The sequence below is a fragment of the Hemiscyllium ocellatum genome, chromosome 9 (genome assembly GCF_020745735.1).
Source record: "Hemiscyllium ocellatum isolate sHemOce1 chromosome 9, sHemOce1.pat.X.cur, whole genome shotgun sequence".
NCBI classification, from domain to species: domain Eukaryota; kingdom Metazoa; phylum Chordata; class Chondrichthyes; order Orectolobiformes; family Hemiscylliidae; genus Hemiscyllium; species Hemiscyllium ocellatum.
In genome coordinates, this window is record NC_083409.1 from 56824802 (window position 1) to 56847941 (window position 23140).

Here is a 23140-nt window from a genome sequence, read left to right on the forward strand (position 1 = left end):
CTGTAACTTCATGGCCCAGCATATCACTCATTCAACCCATTACCATCAAGCCAGGGGATCAACTCTGGTTCAATGAAGCGTGGAGGAGGGCACACCAGGAATAACACAAGGCATGCCTAAAAACAGGACTAAATGCATGCCAAACAGCATAAGCGGCAAGTGATAGACAGAGTTAAGTAATCTGATAACCAACAGATCAGATCTAAGCTCTGCAGTCCTGCCACATCCAGTTGTAAATGGTGGTGAACAATTAAACAACTCACTAGAGGAGGAGGCTCCACAAATATCCCCATCCTCAATGATGGAAGAGCCCAGCACGCCAGTGCAAAAGATAAGGCTAAAGCATTCACACCAATCTTCAGCTAAAAGTGCCAAGTGAATGATCCCTGGTAACATTCCAGCAAGAATACTGAAGACTTGTACTCCAGAACTTGCAGCTACCTGAGCCAAGCTGTTCCACAACAGTTACAAGACTGACAGCTATATGACAATATGAAAAATAGTCCATGTATGTCCTGTATATAAAAAAGACAAATCCAACCTGGCCAGTTACCGCCCCATCAGAGATGAGGTGACAGTGACAGCCCATGACATCAAAACTGCATTGAACTGTGTGTGACATCAAGGAGCCCAAGCAAAACTAGAATCAATGGGAATCAGGGGGGAAATGCTCCAATTGTTGGAGTCATACCTAACGCTTAGAAAGATAGTTGTGGTTTTCGGAGGTCAGTCATTTCAGCTCCAGGACATCTCTACAGGAGAATCTCAAGTTAGTGTCCTAGGCCCGATCATCTTCAGCTGCTTCATCAATGACCTTCTCTCCTTTATAAGGTCAGAAGTGGAGAAGTTCGCTAATGATTACATAACGCTTAACACCATTCACAACTCCTCAGATACTGAAGCAATCCATGTTCAAATACAATACGATCTGGATAATATCCAGGCTTGGGCTGACAAGTGGCAAGTAACATTTGTGCCACAGAAATGCCAGGAAATGACCATCTTCAATAAGAGACAATCTAACCATCACCCTTTGACATTGAATGGTGTAACCATCACTGAATCCCCCACTGTCAACATCTTGGGAGTTATCATTGACCAGAGACTGAACTGGACTCACCACATAAACCCAGTGGCTACAAGAGTAAGGCAGAGGCAAGAAATACTGCAGCAAATCACTTCCTGATTCCCCAAAGCCTGTTCACCATCTACAAGGCATAAGTCAGGAGGATGATGCAATGTTCCCCCACTTGCCCGGATGGACACAGCTGAAACAACACTTCAGGCGACTCTCTGTGTGGAGTTTGCACGTTCTCCCCGTGTCTGTGTGGGTTTCCTCCGGGTGCTCCGGTTTCCTCCCACAGTCCAAAGATGTGCGGGTGAGGTGAATTGGCCATGCTAAATTGCCTGTAGTGTTAGGTAAGGGGTAAATGTTGGGGTATGGGTGGGTTGCGCTTCGGCGGGTCGGTGTGGACTTGTTGGGCCGAAGGGCCTGTTTCCACACTGTAAGTCTAATCTAATTTAATCTAAGAAGTTTGACACCATCCAGAACAAAGCAGTCTACTTGATTGGCACCACATCCATAAACATCCACTCCCTCCACCATCAACGCTCAGTAGCAGCAGTGTGTACTATCTATAAGATGCATTGTAGAAATTCACCAAAGGCCCTTAGGCAGCACTTTCCAAACCCATGATCACTTCCATTTCAAAGGACAAGGGCAGCAATTACATGTGAACACTATGACCTGCAAGCTTTCCTCCCAGCCTCAAACCATCCTGACTTGGAAATATATCACTGCCATTCCTTCACTGTCACTGGGTCAAAACCCTGCAGTTCCTTCCATAGAGGCATTGTGGGCCAACCTTCAGCACATGGTCTACAGTGGTTCTAGAGGCAGTTCACCACCACCTTCTTGAGGGCAATGAGGGATGGACAGTAAATGCTGGTCCTGCCAATGATGCTTACATTCTACAAATGAATAAAAGCAAATTCTCATGCTTAAATTTCACTGTGGCATCTTCTCTCTCTATTCCTGTGTTTTTCTCCAGTCTTCTAACCCTCCAAGGACTCTATCTCTTTTACCCTGCCCCCTATTCACACAACTTTGGTGACCTAGCTTTGAACCATCTCCTTGCAAAACTCTGAAACTCTCAGTAAGTAATGTCTCTTCACTTCTCCCATCCTTAATGATTGTCATTAAAACTTTTACCTTTGACCTAGTGTTTAGTTGTCTGTCCTAATACTGTATTCCCTTCTCTAACTCACTGCCAATGTTTTACTTAGTCAGCATCTGTGAAATGTCTTGAGGTATTTTGTTGCAGTTGAGGGGCTATTCCATGGCAGCTATGTCTAAGTTGGCTGTCCTCTTGTCCCATGATTGGAAAGTAGTTGAGTTTAAGCCCCACTTTAGAAATGTGACCAGATAATTCAGGCTGGCCTTCCCAGTGCAATAGTGAGGGAGTGCTGCACTGTCAGTGGTGCATCCTTCAGCTGAGATATTAGACCAAGGGTGCCCTCCTCCCCCTCATTTGGATGTAAAAGGTCCACTATTCAAAAATGTCTTCTATACAGTTTTGAGCCAAATTTGATCATCAAAAAAATTGCCCATTATCACATTGCTGTGCGCAAATTGTTTGCATGTTAGAAATACACCATTGGCTGTACGTTTCTTGGATGAAATGGTGTTATATAAATTCTTTCTTTTGTAAATGTGAATTGGTTTTCATCAGATAGCTGGACTGTCATTCTCAAAAAGAGACCTTGAATACCGTTCAGAAAACTGCAACTGTTGAATAATTTCACGAGTATTTTGATGAACAAGACATGCAAAATCTTTGAGCAGCTATTTACATTAACTGCATGTACATAGCGATGGAGTATCACTTCTGTAAGCTTTTAAGTAACCCTGTAGTCTGAAACTCCATGCAGGATTCTTGATTTGCCTCATAAATTCAGAAGGAATGCCATAGAATTTCTATACATTCTGATTTGTGCATTGGTGAACCACACTCAGCAATCTTTATGGTCTACCGGACGTAATTTATCCATCAATATACCCTCGAGGAAATTTCATTGTTTTAGTATTCCCATTGCCTGCTTAAGTGTAGTAAATCAACCATTAGTCCTCAGCCAGTTTGTTTGCTGTAACAGTTTGTTTAACGTCCTTTTGGCATAAGGAGCCCATTTTGCTCATGAGCAAATAATCAGAAAAGTGGGAATGAGTACATAATCCTTGGGAAAATAATGAGAGCTACTGACTTTGATGAGCTATCTCCTGTGTCAATACAAGCTTCCTGGATGCCATTAGTTCTCAAACATACCACTTAGAAAATGTGTGTCAGCAAGTTTTTAAATCAGGGTGAAGTCACAGTTAAACTTGAGCTTTGTATGATGTTCATATATGAATAATCTACAGTGTGAGTCACTGGATAGTTATTGGGAGCAGGAATTCAGCAGTCCTGAGCCAACTAGTATTAAAATTGCTGTTGCTACTGAAGTCAGGTAACTTGGGTATATTCTTTAATTAACTCCTTTCCCAGGATGTGCGCATCACTGGCAAGGCCAGTAATTGTCACTCGTCCCTCGTTCCCAAGAGAAAGAGTTGATCAGCTGCAGCCTTGACCTGCTGACATCCCTGTGATGTGGGGAACTTCCACCATCTTGATTGAACCTGCAACCTCCTGGCATACCCAGCAATTAGTGCTGTTACAAAGACAAACTGTTTTAATCAGTTATAATTCCCCTCTATTTTTCAGAACATACTTCTCTATTGGAGATTCCAGCCCCCACAGTAATTCTTCTTGTGGCAGAGCAGATGCACAGGCAATGTGGTTCAACCATTTACCATTCCTGCTCAGAGTACACCACTTGAACTCGAAAAAACAGCCTGCTGTCGCTGAGGCTGGATTTCACAGGATGAGAATGGCACTATCCACTGGCCAGAGAGTCAGGAGCATCTTGCCTCAGCTGTTCATGGAACCTCCCACTGCATTTCACTATCCCCGCATATTAAATGACTACAGTGCGGGCCTCCAGCTGCTTAAGAGATGAAGGCACTTCCCCAAGAGCTGTCAACCAGCAACTCCCCAGTCCCGGCCAGCAGCTCTCCAATCCCCACCAGCAGCTCCACAGGCCCTACCATCAACTCCCTATTCCCAGCCAGCAGCTCCCAGTTCCCAGCCAGCAGCTCCCCAGTTCCCAGCCAGCAGCTCCCCAGTTCCCAGCCAGCTGTGTTACTAAGCCTCAGAATGAAGGTGAGGTGCTGGCTCTCCCTAGGCCCAGTTCGGCAGGCCTTGCCAGCGTGGTGATGTTTCAGTGGAGGCACACCCTTACCCCACAAGGTGGTGTCTGGTATTGTACAATGGCATTTTTCCTGACAAACAGGCCCATTCCTGTAAGGTATCAAGGTACCTGCCTCCTTGGACCCTTGGCTCACCTACAGCCTCTCTCCCTGTCCTGGAGTCAGGGCAAGTGTTCACTCAGTCAACTCCGTGCCTATTGTGTAGCAACATAAGTAAGGATAAAACCCAGACTAAAACAAAACAAAGAACTACAGATGTTGGCAATTTGAAACACAAACAGAAATTGCTGAAGAAACTCAGCAGAACTGGCAGCATCTGTGGAGAGTGACCCTTCCTCAGGATCTGAAACATTTGTTGTGATTTCTCTGCATGGAAGCTGCCAAACTTGAAGAGCTTTTCCAGTAACTTCTGTTTTTGTAATCTGAAGACAGTACTTTCCCCAGTTCCCTGCAGGCAACATGTTGACCATGTTGCTCATCTATCATACATCCAGCCATGGCTTTCTTGGACAATGGATAAAATCCAGGGGTGAAAATGTGTTGCTGGTTAAAGCACAGCAGGTCAGGCAGCATCCAAGGAACAGGAAATTCGACGTTTCGGGCATAAGCCCTTCATCAGGAATCAAAAATCCAGGGGCCAGACCAGAAGATATGCATCCTAACTTAGTGCTATTGCAATGGAATCCCTACAGTGTGGAAACAGGCCCTTTGCCTCAACAAGCCCACACTGACCCATTCCCCTACTTTTACCCTAACTAATGGACCTAACCCACACATCCCTAAACACTATGGGCAATTTAGCTTGGCCAATTCATCTGGCCTGCACATTTTTGGACTGTGGGAGGAAACCCACATAGGCGCAGGGACTCTCCACACAGAAAGTTGCCTGAGACTGGAATCGAACCTGGCATTGTGAGGCGGCAGTGCTAACCACTGAGCCACCATGCTGCCCTAGATCCTACCTTTGCCCTTGGAGGCTGAAGTAGAATATCCATTTTTATCTTCACTAATCTCAGTGCAAGTACACCTTCTGTTGGCCTGGATGGGATAAATTAACTAGACATAGTAGATTCAAAACTGAACCCTTATCCTCTCTGATCTTTTGGACTCAGACATGATAAGTTCTGAGCCATTAGAATGACTTCCTTTTTTTGATGTAGTTCAGGCATTTGAACATTGAGGTGAAGAAAAACAATGGAGCACACTGAATCTTACGAAATGAGATCAGACATCAAACCCCAAAGGATGGCGTTGACATACCAGAGCAATTCCACAAGTAAATAATTTATCATTTATTTCTGCATTGAACTCAAGCAATCAGGAAGTTGGTCCCTGGCTGTTGCAAACAAGACAGCAAACAGACATTGGACCCTTCACTGCCATTTAGCAGCTACTTAGCAGTTTAACACGTAGTTAATAATGAAGAGCATGAATTGATCTATAGCCAAGTATAATGCAGCCTAATACCAAGACAAGTGCAAATATCCTATCGTTTTTACAGACTAGTGGTTGAGTTAACATTTCACTCTTCACCCCTTTGTAGTGGCTCGTTTTAACAATTAACTTCAGTAATGTTAGGGGATGGTTGTTGGATGTATTTACTTCCATTCAGTATAAGGAATGTCATTAACTGTCAGCACGCTTAGAATGTGTTCTCACTGCGGTTCCTATGACATGTTGCTAACTGTTTTATATAAACTGTCTACAGATGTAAAAGCTAAACTATTTATTTTAATTCTTTGTGAATAAGAGAGAAAGTTTCAGATGACTCAGCTATTCACAGCAGTTAGCAGTTGAACCTCTGGTCAATACACAGTCAACTAACAGCAGTGGGAGCTGCTGGTGTCTGTAAGAACAGTTTGCAATAACTTTAACCTATGGAAATCTCATGGAATCAGGTGGAACACCAGTTTGACACTTTATCAAGTTGACAAAGAATAAAATCTGGCTGAATGTTAATATCTCTGTATGTGATCCATTTGTCAATGGACTGGTTAGCTTTAATTCGCCATATTTAATTTACTTACCTCCATTATTTTCTAATTACGCTCAAAAGTGATGACATATGGTGAGTTTCTGGGAGTGTAGAATTAGATGGTGCAAGTTTAAAATCACCAATTTTGAAATTATAAGGGCCTGGCATGGTGGCTCAGTAGTTAGCATTGCTACCTCACAACGCCAGGGACTTGGGTTCAGTCCCAGCCCCAGCCTATGTGGAATTTGCATATTCTCCCTGTGTCTGCATGGCTTTCCTCTGGGTGCTCTGGTTTCCTTCCATAGTCCAAAGGTGATACAGGTTAGGTGGATTGGCCTTTCCAAATTGCCCATTGGGTCCAGGGATGTGCAGGTTAGGTAGATTAGCAATGGGAATTACAGGGATAGGGTGGGATTCTCTTTGGAGGGTCAGCATAGACAAAATGGCCTATTTCTACGTTGTAGGCATTCAATGATGATGTTATCTCCCTCCAGATGTGTGTAATGGAATCCTCAAGAAACCAATTTATATGGTGTAAGTTTACTCTTCTGGAAACAAATTGGAGGAGGTAGGTTACAATGGAATTTAGGATGAGAATGTTGAATGTAGGTCAAAGATGGTGGTATACAATGTACGGCAGGGTAGTGACTGAACCATGGAAGCAGAGAATCACCAGAGTATTCTAGGCTATAAATTTACATGGAATTTCTGGAGATTTGCTTCTAAATGTGTTTGAATCTGTGAGAGATTACGTTTGACTTCACTTGTGCTGCTGATGAGTTGAATGACCTTTTGAATGATCAGTTCCAAAGAAGAAGAGTGACACGGTGGCTCAGTGGTTAGCACTTTTGCCTCACAACACCAGGGACCTGAGTTCAATTCCAGCCTCAGGTGACTGTCTGTGTGGAGTTTGCACGTTCTCCTCATGCCTGTGTGGTTTCCTCTGGGTGCTCTGGTTTCCTCCCATAGTCCAAACATGTGCAGGTTAGGTGGATTGGCCATGCTAAATTGCCCATTGTGTTCAGGGTTGTGTAGGTTAGGTGCATTAGTCAGGGGTAAATGTGGAGTAATAGGGTCTGGGTGGGTTACTCTTTGGACTTGTTGACCGAAGGGTCTGTTTCCACAATGTAGAGGTTCTATGCTTCTAAGAATCCTATCAGTCTCAAAATTTTAACCCCGGGCTGAATCTTACAACTTCTTTTGGCAAAGTCTGAGTTGTGTTGAGTTTTCTGGAGAGTTTCTCACTGTGAGGCCCAGCGAGTTTTCACATTGTTTGGTACCAAAAGCACTTCAATAATTATCTAATGCACATGTGTTATCTCTTGTGTCTGAATGCCTCTCCATTTTACCATGTGCGCTTCCTGGAACAACATGCCATGCAGCCCATTCAGGCATTAGATTATAATTTGAGAGACCAAATAATACCCTGGGGACCTGGGTTCAAATCCTCCCGTGGCAAATGGTCAGAAATTTGAATTCAGTAAGAATCTGGAATGAAGAGTCCCTTGATGACTGTGAATTAATTGCTGATTTCAGAAAAAAAACCTACCTGGCTCAATGATGTCCTTTAGGGAAGGTAGCCATCTTTACCTGATCTGGCTAACTGACCCTCATCAATGTTGTTGACTCTTAAACTGTCCTCTGGGCAATTACGGGTAGGCAATAAACAGTGGCCTAGCCAGTGATGCTCTCATCCTGCGAATGAAGAAAAGAAAACAATATCCTCGGATTCCACACTGCCTTTAAGAGCTTTCCCATCAGAGCGGTCTTGAACAGTTCCTGACATTTGCCCCTGGCGTGGCAGATATGGGGAAATCGGTGCCAGAGTTTGCCCACAGGATTCTGGAGCTCCTGCTGGACAGAGTAATACCCAAGCAGGGCTTCCCTTTCGTCCAGGACCAGTAATAGAGGCCGCAGCATCAAACTGTGCCAGGCTAGTCAGAGGTAGACACTTGGGATAAAGCAATCTCAGCTACCTGGAGGAATGCACTGTGGTTCTGTTTTTAATTCCCAGATTTCCAACACTCACAGTCTTTTTGCTTTCCTTTGAATGATATTTTTGTTTGGAAAAAGCTTCAATAAATCAAATGTGACAGCATAGGAAACATTGCAGCAGGACGTAGTTAGGCATGGGGTTAGCATAAACAGGTAGGCTCCTTTTTTTTCCTGAGTGTCATCGGTGACACAGCAGTGGCACATGCACCAAGAATGCAGCCTGTCAGTGCAAATGGCAGCAACCTTGGCAGAAAGATGGCTGCCCATGTAATCACCGTGTCAGAGAATTTAGTCCAATTAATCAGAGATCACAAACACACAGATCGGACTGAGAACTGACAAGGGTTTATTTAACAAACAGCAATATTGCGGAAGAGACTTGACCTCACCGAAGCAGTCACTGACAGGCTGCTCAGAAGGAACCACAGCTTCTTCCCCAAACAGAGAACATAGTGGAATTTTATACCCTTACAACAATGAAGTGAGAGTTATGAGACAATGATGTGAGTTGTACAACGAAGAAAAGTAAAGTTGGGCAGGGTGCAAGGAGTCTGTGTCACAGGGCACAGAATGCTGTCCTTCTAACAGAAATGAATTCATCACAGGAAATAAACACTGTAACACATTGTCCGAGGTATCCACACATACACTTCACATCACAGCGAGAAAGATAGTGTCACAGCAGTGACCCTGTCTGTGTACCGTATACAGTACAGGGTGGCTGGCGGCTATTTTAATGGTCGTGTTGGCGTTCAAGCAAATTAATTTGAACAAAGTAATACCCTTCACTTCAAATTGTATGTCACAATTATGGAAGACATTCAGTGATACAAAAAGAAAGTGTATTTTGAGATACTTCCTGATTATTCTGTTTTATGTAAGATCTTTCCTTTTGGTGATTTTTTTTTTGTAAATTTCAGTGCCGTTTGTAAGATATTTTATTTCTTTATTTGTACCAAACACTAATACTGTCTAATAAAGTGTTTTGGAAGAAGGAGGAAGTTGCTAAGCAAATGTGGGTATTTATCAGCCCTGATTCATTTTTACCTTACTGTTTACCTGTAAGCATTAAAAACCTATCCTATGTAATACTTATTACCCTAATCTTTTGATGATACCTTGGTCAGTAAATGCACATCACAGTGTTAAAACTAGTTATAAAGTCCTGGGCAGTGCCTGGTTTGATTTCTGGTCTATATACAGTTTGCTGGTCTCAGCTGGAGTGACAATAAGTTTGTCAGATTTAGTCTTGATGTTCCTGGGGAAAATTAAATCAGCCAGAATTTCCTTGTAATCACTGTCCTATAACTCCTGCTAAAATGTGTGTACATGTGGAAATGGAGTGAAGATAGGGAATTGCTCATCTGTGATGCTCCGATATTCAAACAGCTAATGCAAAAATCTGCTTGTTTTGTTTCTGCCCACATTTCGACCACTAGACCCATTATCTTTCACCATTGCAACAAAATATACAGTAGCCATTTTTATCTATACCTACAACCATCAACTATTCTCTTATCATTTGAAAGTATAAGGAGGTATTTTGCTTGGATCACAGTGTTTTTTGGGACTTAGTCATTGTTGCATAGGATTAATTATCATGGAATGGTCAAACAGTTAGAGAGCTTCTGGCATCTCTTTACGATGCGGAATGGTTTTGGGAATTCTAGTCTGACAGATGGATGAGGAGGAGGAGAAAGATGGAAACAGAGCTCTTTTGGCAGAAGAGCAAATAGTAGGAGCACAGTTTACAGGGATATCCCATATAGCTAATAATCTAGAACAGATGTGTTTTTTGCCTCTAGCAGAGTATTTTATTAGTTGTGGAGATGCTTATGTTATTTCCATAACGCAAGAAATTAAGCGTGAATAACATGGTATTGAAGAATCCAACAAACATTTGTTAGAGCCAGAGATTACTGGAAATGTTACATTCACAAGCACATAAGTATCTGGTTTAATGTTAAGCTATTAGATTCCAATAGAGCAGCATGCTTTCAATAGCATGTCAAGCTTCAAGTGATCCGAATTAAGATGGAGTATGTGATCTTTAAACACATTGCTACTGTGTGATGAAACATAAGCTATGTCATTATCATGTCTCTTAGAGGTATACTAAGATACGCTGTCATTTAAAAATATACTTTTAAGAGACAATAAGATACAACACAAGGTATACATATCACACAGGAGACTCCAAAGATTTTATCATTTTCTGAAATGAAACTGCCATAGCCATTGCACTCAAAACTCTTGCAGCTCAAGGCTTTATCTGTAGCTCATTTCAGACCTGCAGTCTTTGCTTGCGTTAATCAATAACTGATGCCAGATTCATTTGATCAAACTTCTCCAACTTCTTCCAGATGGAAAGCTAAAAGTAGAAAGGCAGAGCTCTAATGTTCACAAAGATTGTATGTGCACCACCCCATCCCACTCCCCAGATTGAGGTGTCATTGATTGCACCCACATTACCCTGCAGTCTCCTGTATATAACACACCAGGGTCTCCCTACATCATAAGACCTTCTACTTTATTCGAATTGAACTGGTATGTGATAACCAGCACCATTGATCACACAAGTCTTTGCTCTCCTATCTAACAGCTGTCCTGACAGTTTCATCTTGCACTAGTCTGCCATCTGACAAAACCTTTGAACCTGTGGAACAAATGAGAGGCATTTGTGTGGGACAATAGTTAGCTTCTACGCACTTGGCCCATTCTCAGCTGCTGAACTGCACGTCAAATAGAGTTCTCAGCGAGCTGACTGCTGAGTGATTGTGCAATTATCCTGGTGTTGGACAGATTTGATGGTATCCTGAGATACAGCTCACAGATTTGTTGTCCAATGTATGACACTGCAACAGGGACAGCACACGAAGGTGATCTTCAGCATGATCAGTGGCAATGCTATTAACGTGATGGAGGATGGTGTGGGGGGAGGATTGTCTCAGAGGCTTGTGAAGCCAAAGCTCTTTGGTAATATCTCACTGCAGAGCACTTCACCTGTACCTTTTCTGCTCCCCTGCATTAACAGTGATCTCTCACATCTCTGCCATTCCTTAAATAAACTACATCTGACCAAAGATCAATCTTGATATAGGAAGATACTCAACACACAAAGATTTCAAAGAGGATCATTGTTGAACTGTGTCCATAAAAAAAGCAGGTGCTCCTCTTGTTCTGGCATTTTCCCATCTGTCTGTTGGCTTCTTCTGAACGTCAAGTGAAAATGGATAAAGATGTACCCTGCCCCAAATCAGGCAGCCTGGCGACAGGAGGAAATGACATGAAAGAGCAAGAGGATTTGACCATCTGTAGGTTTTGAGGGTGAATGCAAGGAGAGAGGTGGCGCAACAAATTAGATTACTTACAGTGTGGAAACAGGCCCTTCGGCCCAACAAGTCCACACCGACCAGCCGAAGTGCACCCATACCCCTACATTTACCCCTTACCTAACACTATGGGCAATTTAGCATGGCCAATTCACCTGACCCGCACATCTTTGGACTGTGGGAGGAAACCGGAGCACCCGAGGAAACCCACACAAACTCCACACAGTCAGTCGCCTGAGTCGGGAATCGAACCCGGGTCTCAGGCGCTGTGAGGCAGCAGTGCTAACCACTGTGCCACTGTGCCGCCCGCAGTGACTTGGATTCTTCACAGTGACTTGAATAAAACAATAGGAATTGGAGTAGGGAAACGTTCAAAATACCAAGATTAAAATTAGGTTCAGCTGAATCCGAGAGAGGGATGATTAAGGTTCTCCCCTTCACAGTTTTGGTTAGATTGGTAATCATTTAATCCTTGACTGCAGTCAGGTCCTGATGCCAGTGCTGATTGCTGGGATATTTCTCTCAATGTTGCCTCACTAAAATTTACTTTGGCATCCATTATTTATGAGAGTGACAGGACTTTCTGCTTGACATCAACTTATTGTTGATCATATTTCCTGCTGTATCAGTCTGTGTGCTCTGATCAAAGTCGCATTGTCTGTCCCCATACAATCTCTCTGCTCCCTATCCACCATCAAGAAAAGCACCTCCCTTGAAGATGCTGCTCACCTGCAGTCCTGTTGGATTTTCTGCACTGTTAATTGGCAAGTTGCTGACAACTGACCTCGAACAGACTATTGAAGTTAATTTCAACCAATTCCCAACCAAGCTCCATTCCAATTCCTTCAAGTGAACACACAGACATTACTGAGTCGCTGCCAGATACACACGCAATGAATATCTGCGGAGCCTTTCAGACAGTATGTTTTAATGAGGACAAAGGTAGTGTCCAATAATCTGAACAGTTGCTATCCTTTTATTTTTAGCAAGCATTTTTTCCAACTAATCGAACAATTTAAAGCCATCAATTTCTGAAGAATAAAATTAAGAAGGACCTTGTAAATCATTCTTGCACTTTGTAGACAATGTCAGTTAAAGTAATCTCATCAGGATGATTTGTCTGGGCCTTTGTTGTAGAATTTGATCTGATTTGAGAGCAAATTGGTTTCTAAATGTACTATTATACATAGCTCTGAGCTACAGCTAAGCGCACATTTAAGCAGGCAATCCAATAAACTGCAAATCTCAGGCCAATTAAAAAGAAAAATGTAGGATTTGTCTATGTACTTACTACATGTTAGTCGCATTAGGTAAAAGAACCTTAATTACTAAAACCAATGCTGTCTTTTTGATTGGTTTAATACATTGATACTTGTAAGGAGTGATGTTTTTAAAAATGAGTTATGTGCTGAGATTCGGTGTGAAATAGAGCAAACACAAATAGTATTGAGTACTTTCCTTCACTCAGTTTGAGAGTAATACCACACAGGTGTTTATCCACAGATCTTGACAACTGACATGCTCATGGAGACTTGCTCAACCATGATATTTGGATATAAAGCAAGGAATGAGAAAAGGGCAATTATTCCATATTACTATGGACCGTGGGTATTTTACTTATGTCTGAAGTTATCAGATGAATCACCTGTCTTCCATTCAGCAAATGAAATGATTTTCATGTTTTCCCTTTGTACGCCTGAGAGGCGTATTCTGTGAAGATTTTAGTTTTCTATAAATGGCACCCCTTTCAAGTTTTCTACTCACTTTAGTTCCTTCCACACACATTTCCTAAATGAGCAGCCACCAAAGAACGTGCTTTTCATTTCGATCCATGCTGAGTTCACTGGCTAAGAGGTTAATGAGAGCAGTTTGGATCCTCAAATATCTCCTTTTCAGTTTTTTGTCAAAAGTAAAACACAGCATGTCCTGTTGATGGCCCGTTTAAGATCGGTCATGGAATTTTAACTCCTAGGTGAGAATATAGTGACATAAGTGGCGCCAGTCTGGAACTGCTGGGTCTCGGTTAAAATGCAGATTGTTGTGACCAAAGTCACCAAGCAGTTGGAGCTAAGTGGCTGCCTGAGCATTGGTTTCCTCTTGGAGAACATTTACAAAACCATTGACAACTTGCATTGCAGGGCACCCTCAGCATAGTTAAGCCATGTCACAGAAGCATTATCACACATCCTAGTACTCCGGATGCTCTTGCTTCCAAGAAAATTGAAAAATAAATTACAAACTTACCATAGAACTGTGGATGCTGGAAATCTGAAATCTGATCTGAGACCTGCTAAGTTTCTTCAACACTTCCTGTATTTGTTACAAACTTGAGCTGAAAATGTGTTGCTGGAAAAGCACAGCAGGTCAGGCAGCATCCAAGGAACAGGAAATTTGACGTTTCAGGCATAAGCCCTTCATCAGGGCTTCCTGATGAAGGGCTTATGCCCAAAATGTCGAATTTCCTGTTCCTTAGATGCTGCCTGACCTGCTGCGCTTTTCCAGCAACACATTTTCAGCTCTGATCTCCAGCATCTGCAGACCTCACTTTCTCCTTTGTTACAAACCTACCAAACTTGCACCTCCTTGGGCTCACACAGAGTTCCTGGTGAGGAAACCTCCAATGATCCCTCCTTCAGGTTTAACTTTAAAATAACAGATCAGACCATGATGACATTTTCAGGACCTGATCTGCATATTTAAAGAGGAGCTTACTTGTTCTTGTCTCTGTGATTAAAATTGCAGTCATCCAGATCAAAGCATAAAATGAGCAGTTGAGTCTCTTACCTCATTTGAAGCTAAAATAGATCCCCGATATCTATTTGTAAAGACTCTTGGGTGTCTGCCAGTCTTATCTTTACGTAGTCCATCACTGTGATATGACAGGGCTGAAGTGGGTACTGCAGATGTTGGAGATTAGAGTCAAGATTAGAGTGGTGCTGGAAAAGCACAGCAGGTCAGGCAGCATCCGAGGAGCAGGAAAATCAATGTTTCGGGCAAAAGCCCTTCATCAGGAATGAGCCCTTCATTTCTGCTGAAGATCTTTTGCCCGAAACGTCGATATTCCTGCTCCTCGGATGCTGCCTGACCTGCTATGCTTTTCCAGCACCACTCTAATCTTGACTGTGATCTGACAGCCTATCAATACAATGCCACCTGCACATTGTATTATATTTTAAGCAATAAATAGCCAAAACCTTTTGGCTAGAAGCTGAGAAAACCAATCTTTCAAACTCTTGTTTTGTGGTAGTATTCCTACCCAGAGGCCAGAAGGCTGGGGTTCAAGTCCTACTTCTCCAGAATTATGTTGGAACACATTTGAATAAGTTGATTGATAATGTCTAGAAGCCCATTCTAACATAAATGAGCAGTTTGTATTTTAAAGAGCAAAATTTAAAGAGTTAGTTAATACAGTAGGTTAGCAGCATTGTCTTTTCCTCTCTAGGAACCTCTGGATCAATTCCAGCTGGGATTGATGGACTGAAGATTGCCACTTGATGATGGATATAAATAAGGATCTAGTGTGAAATGAGCTTAAACTGTCTCAACCCACTTACTAGTGAATGATGACACTCTATAAAACAAGCTTTGGTTTGACAATAATTAACAATCTCATTCTGATAAGTGAAAAGGAAGACTGATGCGGAAATTAGTGGAATAGTTGTTGGACTGAATTTGTTTCAGGTATGTTTCTGGGAGGTAACAGCAGTTATGTATTAACGCTGGTTTGCAGATGTAGAGAATATTGCTTTGTATTACCCTTAACAATGCAACTTCATTAAACAAAACAAAGGAGTGAATAGCTTTTGATGTTTGTCATCACAGCAGGAGAGAGTTTAAATGTCTTTGTAAATACATGAAGTATGGTAGACTCAGTTCAGACATTACTAAGTGTTTCTTTTCGATTTCCTCAGGAATGGATTTACCAGATGAACCTCAGTTGCAGCCTTCCACGCCAGCATGGAACAGTTCCAGTGACTCAGGCAAGCAGCCATTTCGTATAGTAAAACTCCAGCGAATTACAGAATGCTGCTCACCCCAGCCCTCAAAACGTTCACACATATGTGTCTCCTGTGCTGTACAACAGCATTCATGCTGTTAGCAACTTCAGGAGTAAAACAGGACGAGATTCTGTATAAAGGAATGAAACATTCTTCCGCGATGGTCCACATCTGCAAGTGATTTTACTGAGTATTTGTTTTGTTGGAGCCTGGTTGGAGACGCTGGGACACCAAAATGATACTGTAATTCAAACAGGATGTGTGTTTCAAGGTTTCCTTGAAATTCTGGAGCTTTGATGCTGTCAGAACAGAGTAGTTTAGCTTTCTGTAGCTGTCAAACTTGTGAAATTGTCTGGGCTTAAATGAAACAGTCTTGATTCTAAAATACATAACTCTATATGGAAAGTCTATAAATCTTGTAGCGTACAATCCTCTAGGCCTCTCATTTATCTTCCTCTTCTGTTCATTAAAACAACAGGAAGGCTTAACTGTTTCCATCTTCTGATTGAAGCTTTTCACTTTATTGTCTGCAGTGTATTTTAAAAGTCATCAAACTGCATTGCTAACCAACACCCGTGATTTTTTTTCTGCTGCTTTTCTGGTTACGTTAGTTGTAAGATTTAATAGACTAGGAGTTTTTCTCTAGAAAAGAGAAGGCTGAAGCATGACCTGATGTCAACGTGGAAGGAGTTGGTAGGGTAATAACCAAAAGAATGTTTATAGTTTCCTTGGCATCCAGAGTCACTAATGAATCCAGTATCAAAATTCAGGAAAAGTCTTTTCACTCTGTGAATGGGTAGAATGTGGAACTCACTGTCACGTGAAGTAGTTGAGCAAATTACAACACCTGCATTGAAACAGACTCTAAATCAACATATCAGGTCAACAAATGCTTCTGTGGAGCACAAATACAGCAATGGACACTTTAGGTTGAGTGGTCTGCTTCTGTTCTTGATGTTTTGTAATTCTATGTCACAAATAGGCATGTTGCAGGTAATTCGTCAGTTAATTTGCAAGAATGAAGCAGAATCCTTCCCTGAATTCCCAGTCTGAAACAAGGGTGTGACATTATGAAGTAGTAGCCAGAACTTTGACCAACAGTAAAGGAAAGCCATAAAGAAATTTACCGTCTTTTTCAGACATGAGACTAATGCCAGCATGTATTGGAAAATTCTTAATAGTGCTGTCTTAAAGATAATGTTAGATGTGGTGTCAGGAGCTGAATGTGTAAGTGCAGCTTCTGGTATGATTATGACTGCATGAAGTAGGAAGGTTTCAGGTTCACTCAGCCTATAAAACGTTGGCTGATCTTAGAAAGGAAAGGTTGTTTGAACATCTCTTGAAGCTACAGGAGGAAGGGGAAAACCCACTAGGATGCTCATCTCTGATACTCACCTAGAGACATGTTCACTGGAGGCATTTAAGAGGGTACTGGGTGATTATTTGAACGTGCAAGGTATGGGGTAAAAACAGGAGGTTGGCAGTAAATAATGATGCTCATTTGAAGGGCTAGTACAGACATGATAGGCTGTATGGCCTTCTCCTGGAAAATATATAAGTGTAGACTTGTCTTTAATGCCTTCCACAGAAAATTGACCAAATGCACACCTTCACAAAAGTAAACCAGCAATGATGGAAGTCTGGTCAAAAGTGTGTCATCAGTCTCAGGACAGGCAACAAGAAATTGTTATAGTTACCAGCAGATCCTAGCATTGTTCTTATGGGGGAAGGAAGTGTCATTGCTGGAGTGATAATGTGAATGGTTGATGCACTTATAACACTCTTGGATTTGGAAGGAATTTTGGAAGTGTTTAGAAGGAAATTTGTGAGGAATCTCCTCAGAGGGGCAGTAACTGTTTTTTGATTAGTTTCTGTAAAATAAAACTTCCTGGAGCTTCCACTGGGATTCTCTAGTGGCAGAAGTGGTGAAAACCACGTAAATGGCCAACAACTTCTGTTTATATTGTTTCTCTAGGGATTGAGAAAGAAGACCGAGAAATCCCCATGAGAGTTCCCTTCCAAAGTGTTTTACGTACCCCTGGAGTTAGATAAATAATTCAATTTATTCCCTTTACATACCACAATTACATTTATGATATATACGTATGTAAATGTCATACATCTGTATGCACTTCCTGTGTCATTATTTTCCATTATAGATTCCTCTGGCTGTGCTTATAATGAAATCTAGCAAAGTCAATATGTGATGCACTAATCACAAACTCAATCAGAGGTTATTCTGTATCCTGAGTTGCCACGACTCTTCTTATATTAAACCAATGGATAATGCAACATGATGCATTGAACATATAATATTAAAATGACAGTGACAGGAAGGAATACAGTGCACAATTCAAAGAGCAGATCAACAGTTAAACCTAGAGGTTACATAAGGAATAAAAGGATAAAAATAAAGATTAAATAAATAACTTGGATGAAGGGAAAGTATGGTTTTCAAGTTTATTGACAGAAGAATAGGAATAAGTTGTGAAGAGTGTAGTAAGGCGACAAAATATATAAATATGTTAAGTGAATGGTCAAAAATCAAACAAGTGGATTATAATTTGGGAAAATGTGAAATAGTCAATTTTAGTATGAAAAATAAACGAATATTATGTGAATGCTGAGAGGTGACACATCTCTAAGATGCAGAAGGATCTGGATGTCCTGATGCATGAATCATTAAACCTTGACTGCAGGTACAACAAACCATGAGGAAAGCTAATGGAATGTTACCATTTAGCCTGATTGGAACTGAATACAAAAGGACCAAGGTTATGGTTCAGCTATACAGGGCATATGTACTCTGTATATTGAGACCACATCTACAGTAATTTGTGCAGTTTTGGTCTCTTTGTCTAAGGAAACAGTTCAAAAAAGCTTTCTGACTCATACATAAAATAGACAAGTTGTCTAATCAGAAAAGGTTGGACAGGTTAGACTTGAATATGCTTGAGTTTGGTATTTTTTGCATTCCTTAACTCTTATAAAATTCTCATGCTAAATTGATACAAAACAGTGTTAAGAAATATTAGGCTCAGATATATTTACTATCCCTACTAAACAGAGTCCACTTGTCAACTAATCAGCACTCTTCTCTTATACAGTATCAGTGTTGGTTTTTGTCTTAAATTGATATTCTTGCAAATTGTCCTGATGAGTGAAAGACAAAAAGTTTTGACAAAGTGTCTTTTTCATTATAGTCAAATTGTGCACAACAAAAGGACTACATATGTAAGAACATAGGAGCTGGGAGTAGGAGTAGGCAATTCAACCCCTCATGTCTGCTCCACCATTTGATTTGATCAGGGCTGATCTGCTCACAGTCTTAATTCCACTTTCCTACCTGCTCTCCATAACTCTTCAGCCCAAAGTTTATGGGTTGATTTTTCACCACACACAGACATTTAAGACAAAGTGTAATCTTCTGGATAGAGAGAATATGGAGCCAGAGTCTTTATATATACTTTATATAGCTTATCAAACGTGCAGACAAGGAGCAGGAGATGCTAGTCACCAATTAGTAAAATCAAGTTTAATCTGATTGTTTCCAGCTCCACCCTAAAATTATTCAAAAACTCAATTCTCACTGCCTTTTTCAGGAAGACAGTTCCAAAGACTCAGACAGGACCCCCTGAGAGAGAAATAATCACCTCAACTATGTCATATTTTTAGATAGTGACCTCTAGTCCTAGATTCTCCTACAACTGGAAACATCTGTCCACATCTACCGGTGAAGACTCCTCAGAAACTTGTACATTTCCATCAAGTCACTTCTTAATTGTCTGAATTTCATCGGAGACAAGTCTAACCTGTCCAACATTTCCTTGCAATATACCCCAATCATTCCCAAATATTAGTATAGATTAAACCTCATTAAACCTTCTCTGAACTCCTTCCATTGCATTTACATCCTGCCCTAGGTAATTAGTACTGTGCACAGTACTCCAGGTGTAGTCTCAACAGTGTCCTATATAACTGAAGCATAACCTCCCTTTTTATATTCAATTCCCTTCACAATAATGGATAACATTCTATTAGCAGTCCTAAATACTTGCTGTAGCTGCATGCTAACCATTTATGTATCATGAACATGAACAAACAGATCCCTCTGCATCTCAGAGCTTTGCTCATGATTAGATACTAACTACTTTTTTGTTCATCCTGCCAAAATGGGCAATTTTATATTTTTCCATATTTTTGCCCAATTTTTAATGTACAAATGTGGCAACAAAATGTTCCCATCCCTACACCCAAATAATTTATATAAATCTTTATCAGTTGTGGTCCCACCACAGATCCCTGTTGCACACCACTCATTACATCTTGCCAACCTGAAAAAAAAATCAATGCCTCCTTTTTTGCTTTTTGTTAGCTTCCCATATATGGCAGAAGCTGAGTGTAACTGATACATATAGCACACTTTTTTAAAATGCTAGTTACATGTTATCAACTTGCTCCCTGCTGTATTTCATTATATTTTAATATATAGCAGATCTCTTTTGGCATGATGGGGAATCAGAGGCTATATATGTGTGGGTGATGGCATGCTGGAGTTTCAGTGAGATGGTGTTGACATTCAGTGAAAAGAATTGACAAGATTTTTGATGCATCACCCTGTAGGTATTGAATGAAGTGTTTTATTATTAAAGTCATGGTTTCCCTACCCCCTGCACAGAAATCAACAGAGGGGACACAGACCAGTGGATGATTGCTGTGTTCAGCCCTTAGCTTTTCGGACATAATTAATGGATTTAAAAGAAAGAAGTGCAATCTAGTTTTTACTTTAGATTTGCAAAAATACAGTTGCTCTCTGCCAGCTTCCAGTGAACTGGTTGCGTCACATAAACACATTGACTGCTCTTGGCAACATCCCTGATCAAACCCCATTCTGTGGAAGAAAAGTAATGAGTGTCTAATGGCAATCCTAGTACTTATACAACCCACCAAAGTTGATCAGTTATTCATTATCTGATTGTATTTACTGGCAAGGAGATCACATAACATTGTGCAAGAATTCAGTTGCCAAAAGAGTGCCTGATAATGCACTACTTATAAATTTACTGGCTTCCAGCTATATTGTTTTCCCATTTCTCTCTTATCCTTTGTTCCAGCATTTCTGTAGGTGCTGGGCACCTTCCTTCATTGCAGTCAAGTGCCTGTTGTGTATGGATAGTCTTCATGATGGACCTTGTCCTGCTGTTTGGGTAACCAAGCTCATTACTTTCCTTATCCAGAATTCACACTCTCAGAATATCCATTGGAGAATACTCAGGTTGTGGGATCCTGTTCTGCTTTTGACTCTCCCAGACCACATGGGCTGGAATTAATTATAATCCCAGGGTAATCCAAGGGTAGCAGCTGCTGTCTTCCTGTTCTGTGTAGTTACTTGCTGAATAAACCTAATTGGCCACCAGGAGAACATGTTTTTGAACTGTTTGCATATTTCACAATGAGCTGAATCAAAGTTTGGAGAATATGAGTTTGATTTTCACTCATGGCCTGACATTCAAAAGGCTGGTTTTTCTATCCCCACAAACATCACGGTTGTCCTTCACCTCAGATTAACACATGAGAGCACTTTTTCCCTGCATAGAAATTAGCAGGTTTTTCTTGCCACTTCTAAGATAGGACATTTAGCTCCACCATTCTATCAGTTTAACTGAAATGGGACAATAAACATAAAAGATGCGGGTGACTCTTCTGGAACTGATCAAAAACCATTTATTTCCATTCTGAAAATAACAGATGTTGCACAGTCCATGCAACTAAACCAGATCCTAGTCCTTTTGAATTTACCATACATGGACTTTCCAGAAGTTGCTGCCCAGTGGTAGGGCCAGGAATATCACCAATATTGCGGTCTGTTAGAATAGGGACTGAGAGAGCCAACCTGTACCTAAATTGCATTTAAAGTTACCTTACCTAATGTAAAAAGCGTAAACACTTGAAAGGAAATCTTTTCAAGAAGACATCGTGGATCATGTCGGAAATTATGGAATACTTGTGCTTACAAATCTCTATGGCAGGATACAGCCCCAAGCCAAATACTCCAAACATGTCAAGAATGGTATCTAACATTAATTATGGAGCTCAAAATATGGACAGGAGATAATATACACACTGGGATCTGATCTGCTCTGTAGCGAGGTTAATGATAATGAGGGGAGGGGATTGGGGGTGACCAGCAGAGCTGAGTCTTCTCCTTTTTGTTTCATTTAATCCTTGCTGTTAGTTTTCTTCCTTTACCTTCCGAAGGTTTCATTTCAAGGTAGGATTCCATGTGTATCAGGCACCCTCCCATGTATGCAACTTTTTTCAGATAGTGATCAGCAGTAAGTTTCTTTTAACCACTCACAGCTGACCTAATGTGATTGCCAGGTTTTATAAAGCAAGATTAACTAACTTGACGTAGGCTATATACAGAACCCACTTTGATTGCAGGGTCTGGAGGAGAGCGGAATGAATACTCAGCTGCACGGAAAAAAAAATTTCTGTACTAAAATGAAAACAAAGTGCTGGAGAAACTCTGCAGGTCTGGGAGTATCTTTGGAGAAGCTTCTCCAGCATTTTGCTTTTATTTCGGACACCTGACATTACCAGTGTTTTATTTTATTGGGTTGTGTTGCTGTATTATTGGTGCTCCCCTTTATTCTGAGAGAATGCAAAAGTATTTGCAAGAATCTTTCCGTGCACAACAGCAGCAATTGACATGGTTCAGGCCCGTGCTAGGAGAGCACAGTGCCTGTTGAAAGTTAAAAATCACACAGCACCAGGTTATAGTCCAACAGGTTTATTTGGAAGCACTAGCTTTTAGAGCGCTGCTCCTTCATCAGGTGGTTGTGGTGGGTGAAGGAGCAACACTCTGAAAACTAGTGCTTCCAAATAAACCTGTTGGACTATAATCTGGTGTTGTGATTTTTAACTTTGTCCACCTCAGTCCAACACCAACGTCTCCAAGTCATGATTGCCTGTTGAAACTTCAGTGAATGAATAGCAGCTTATTCAGTGATGTTAGCCCTTCATTGTTGATCTAAAACAACAATGATGAGAGACATCAGAAAATTTGCATTTAGGGCAATTAAAATTCTTCCATTGTTTTACTCATGTAAATCATCAATAGCTGGTTTAATTGTGACTTTAAATGTTTTGGAGGACAGAGAAAGAAAAGATGGAAAATCAAATCTCACACCCCAAGAGAGAGAAAAGGCAGAGGAGTGAGCAAAACCTAATGGTGGCAAATATCTGTTTTCTTAATACAAAAACCAGATTTTTTTTCTGATCTACTATTTAAAACATTGTAAAAATTGAAAGTCTGCCAGAGCAGAAAAGGGGATGGTGAGTTTTTTTTTACTTTGAGTAGAAATAGTACAGTTTTTTTGTAATCTTTCAAAATAAAATATGTCTCTTTTTACTTAGAACTTGAGAGATCAAATGGCAACAGTATCAAGAAGTGAGCCTAGTTTTCACTTGAAAGATTAGTTCAGCCAAAAGATCTTTTTGAAAAATAAACTGATTTGTTGTTCAAGTGTAATAA

At 41.0% G+C, this 23140-nt stretch overlaps 1 protein-coding gene across 4 annotated transcripts in view; it reads left to right on the top strand.

Annotated features, from left to right (window-relative positions):
* The window catches only part of ror1 (receptor tyrosine kinase-like orphan receptor 1), a 296809-nt gene that overhangs the window by 191560 nt on the left and 82109 nt on the right, over nt 1-23140 (top strand). For all 4 annotated transcript variants that reach the window (XM_060830374.1, XM_060830375.1, XM_060830376.1 and 1 more), the window contains exon 2: nt 15517-15585. In XM_060830374.1, the coding sequence (XP_060686357.1) occupies nt 15517-15585 (69 nt within the window). The remainder of the gene's footprint in view (nt 1-15516; nt 15586-23140) is intronic.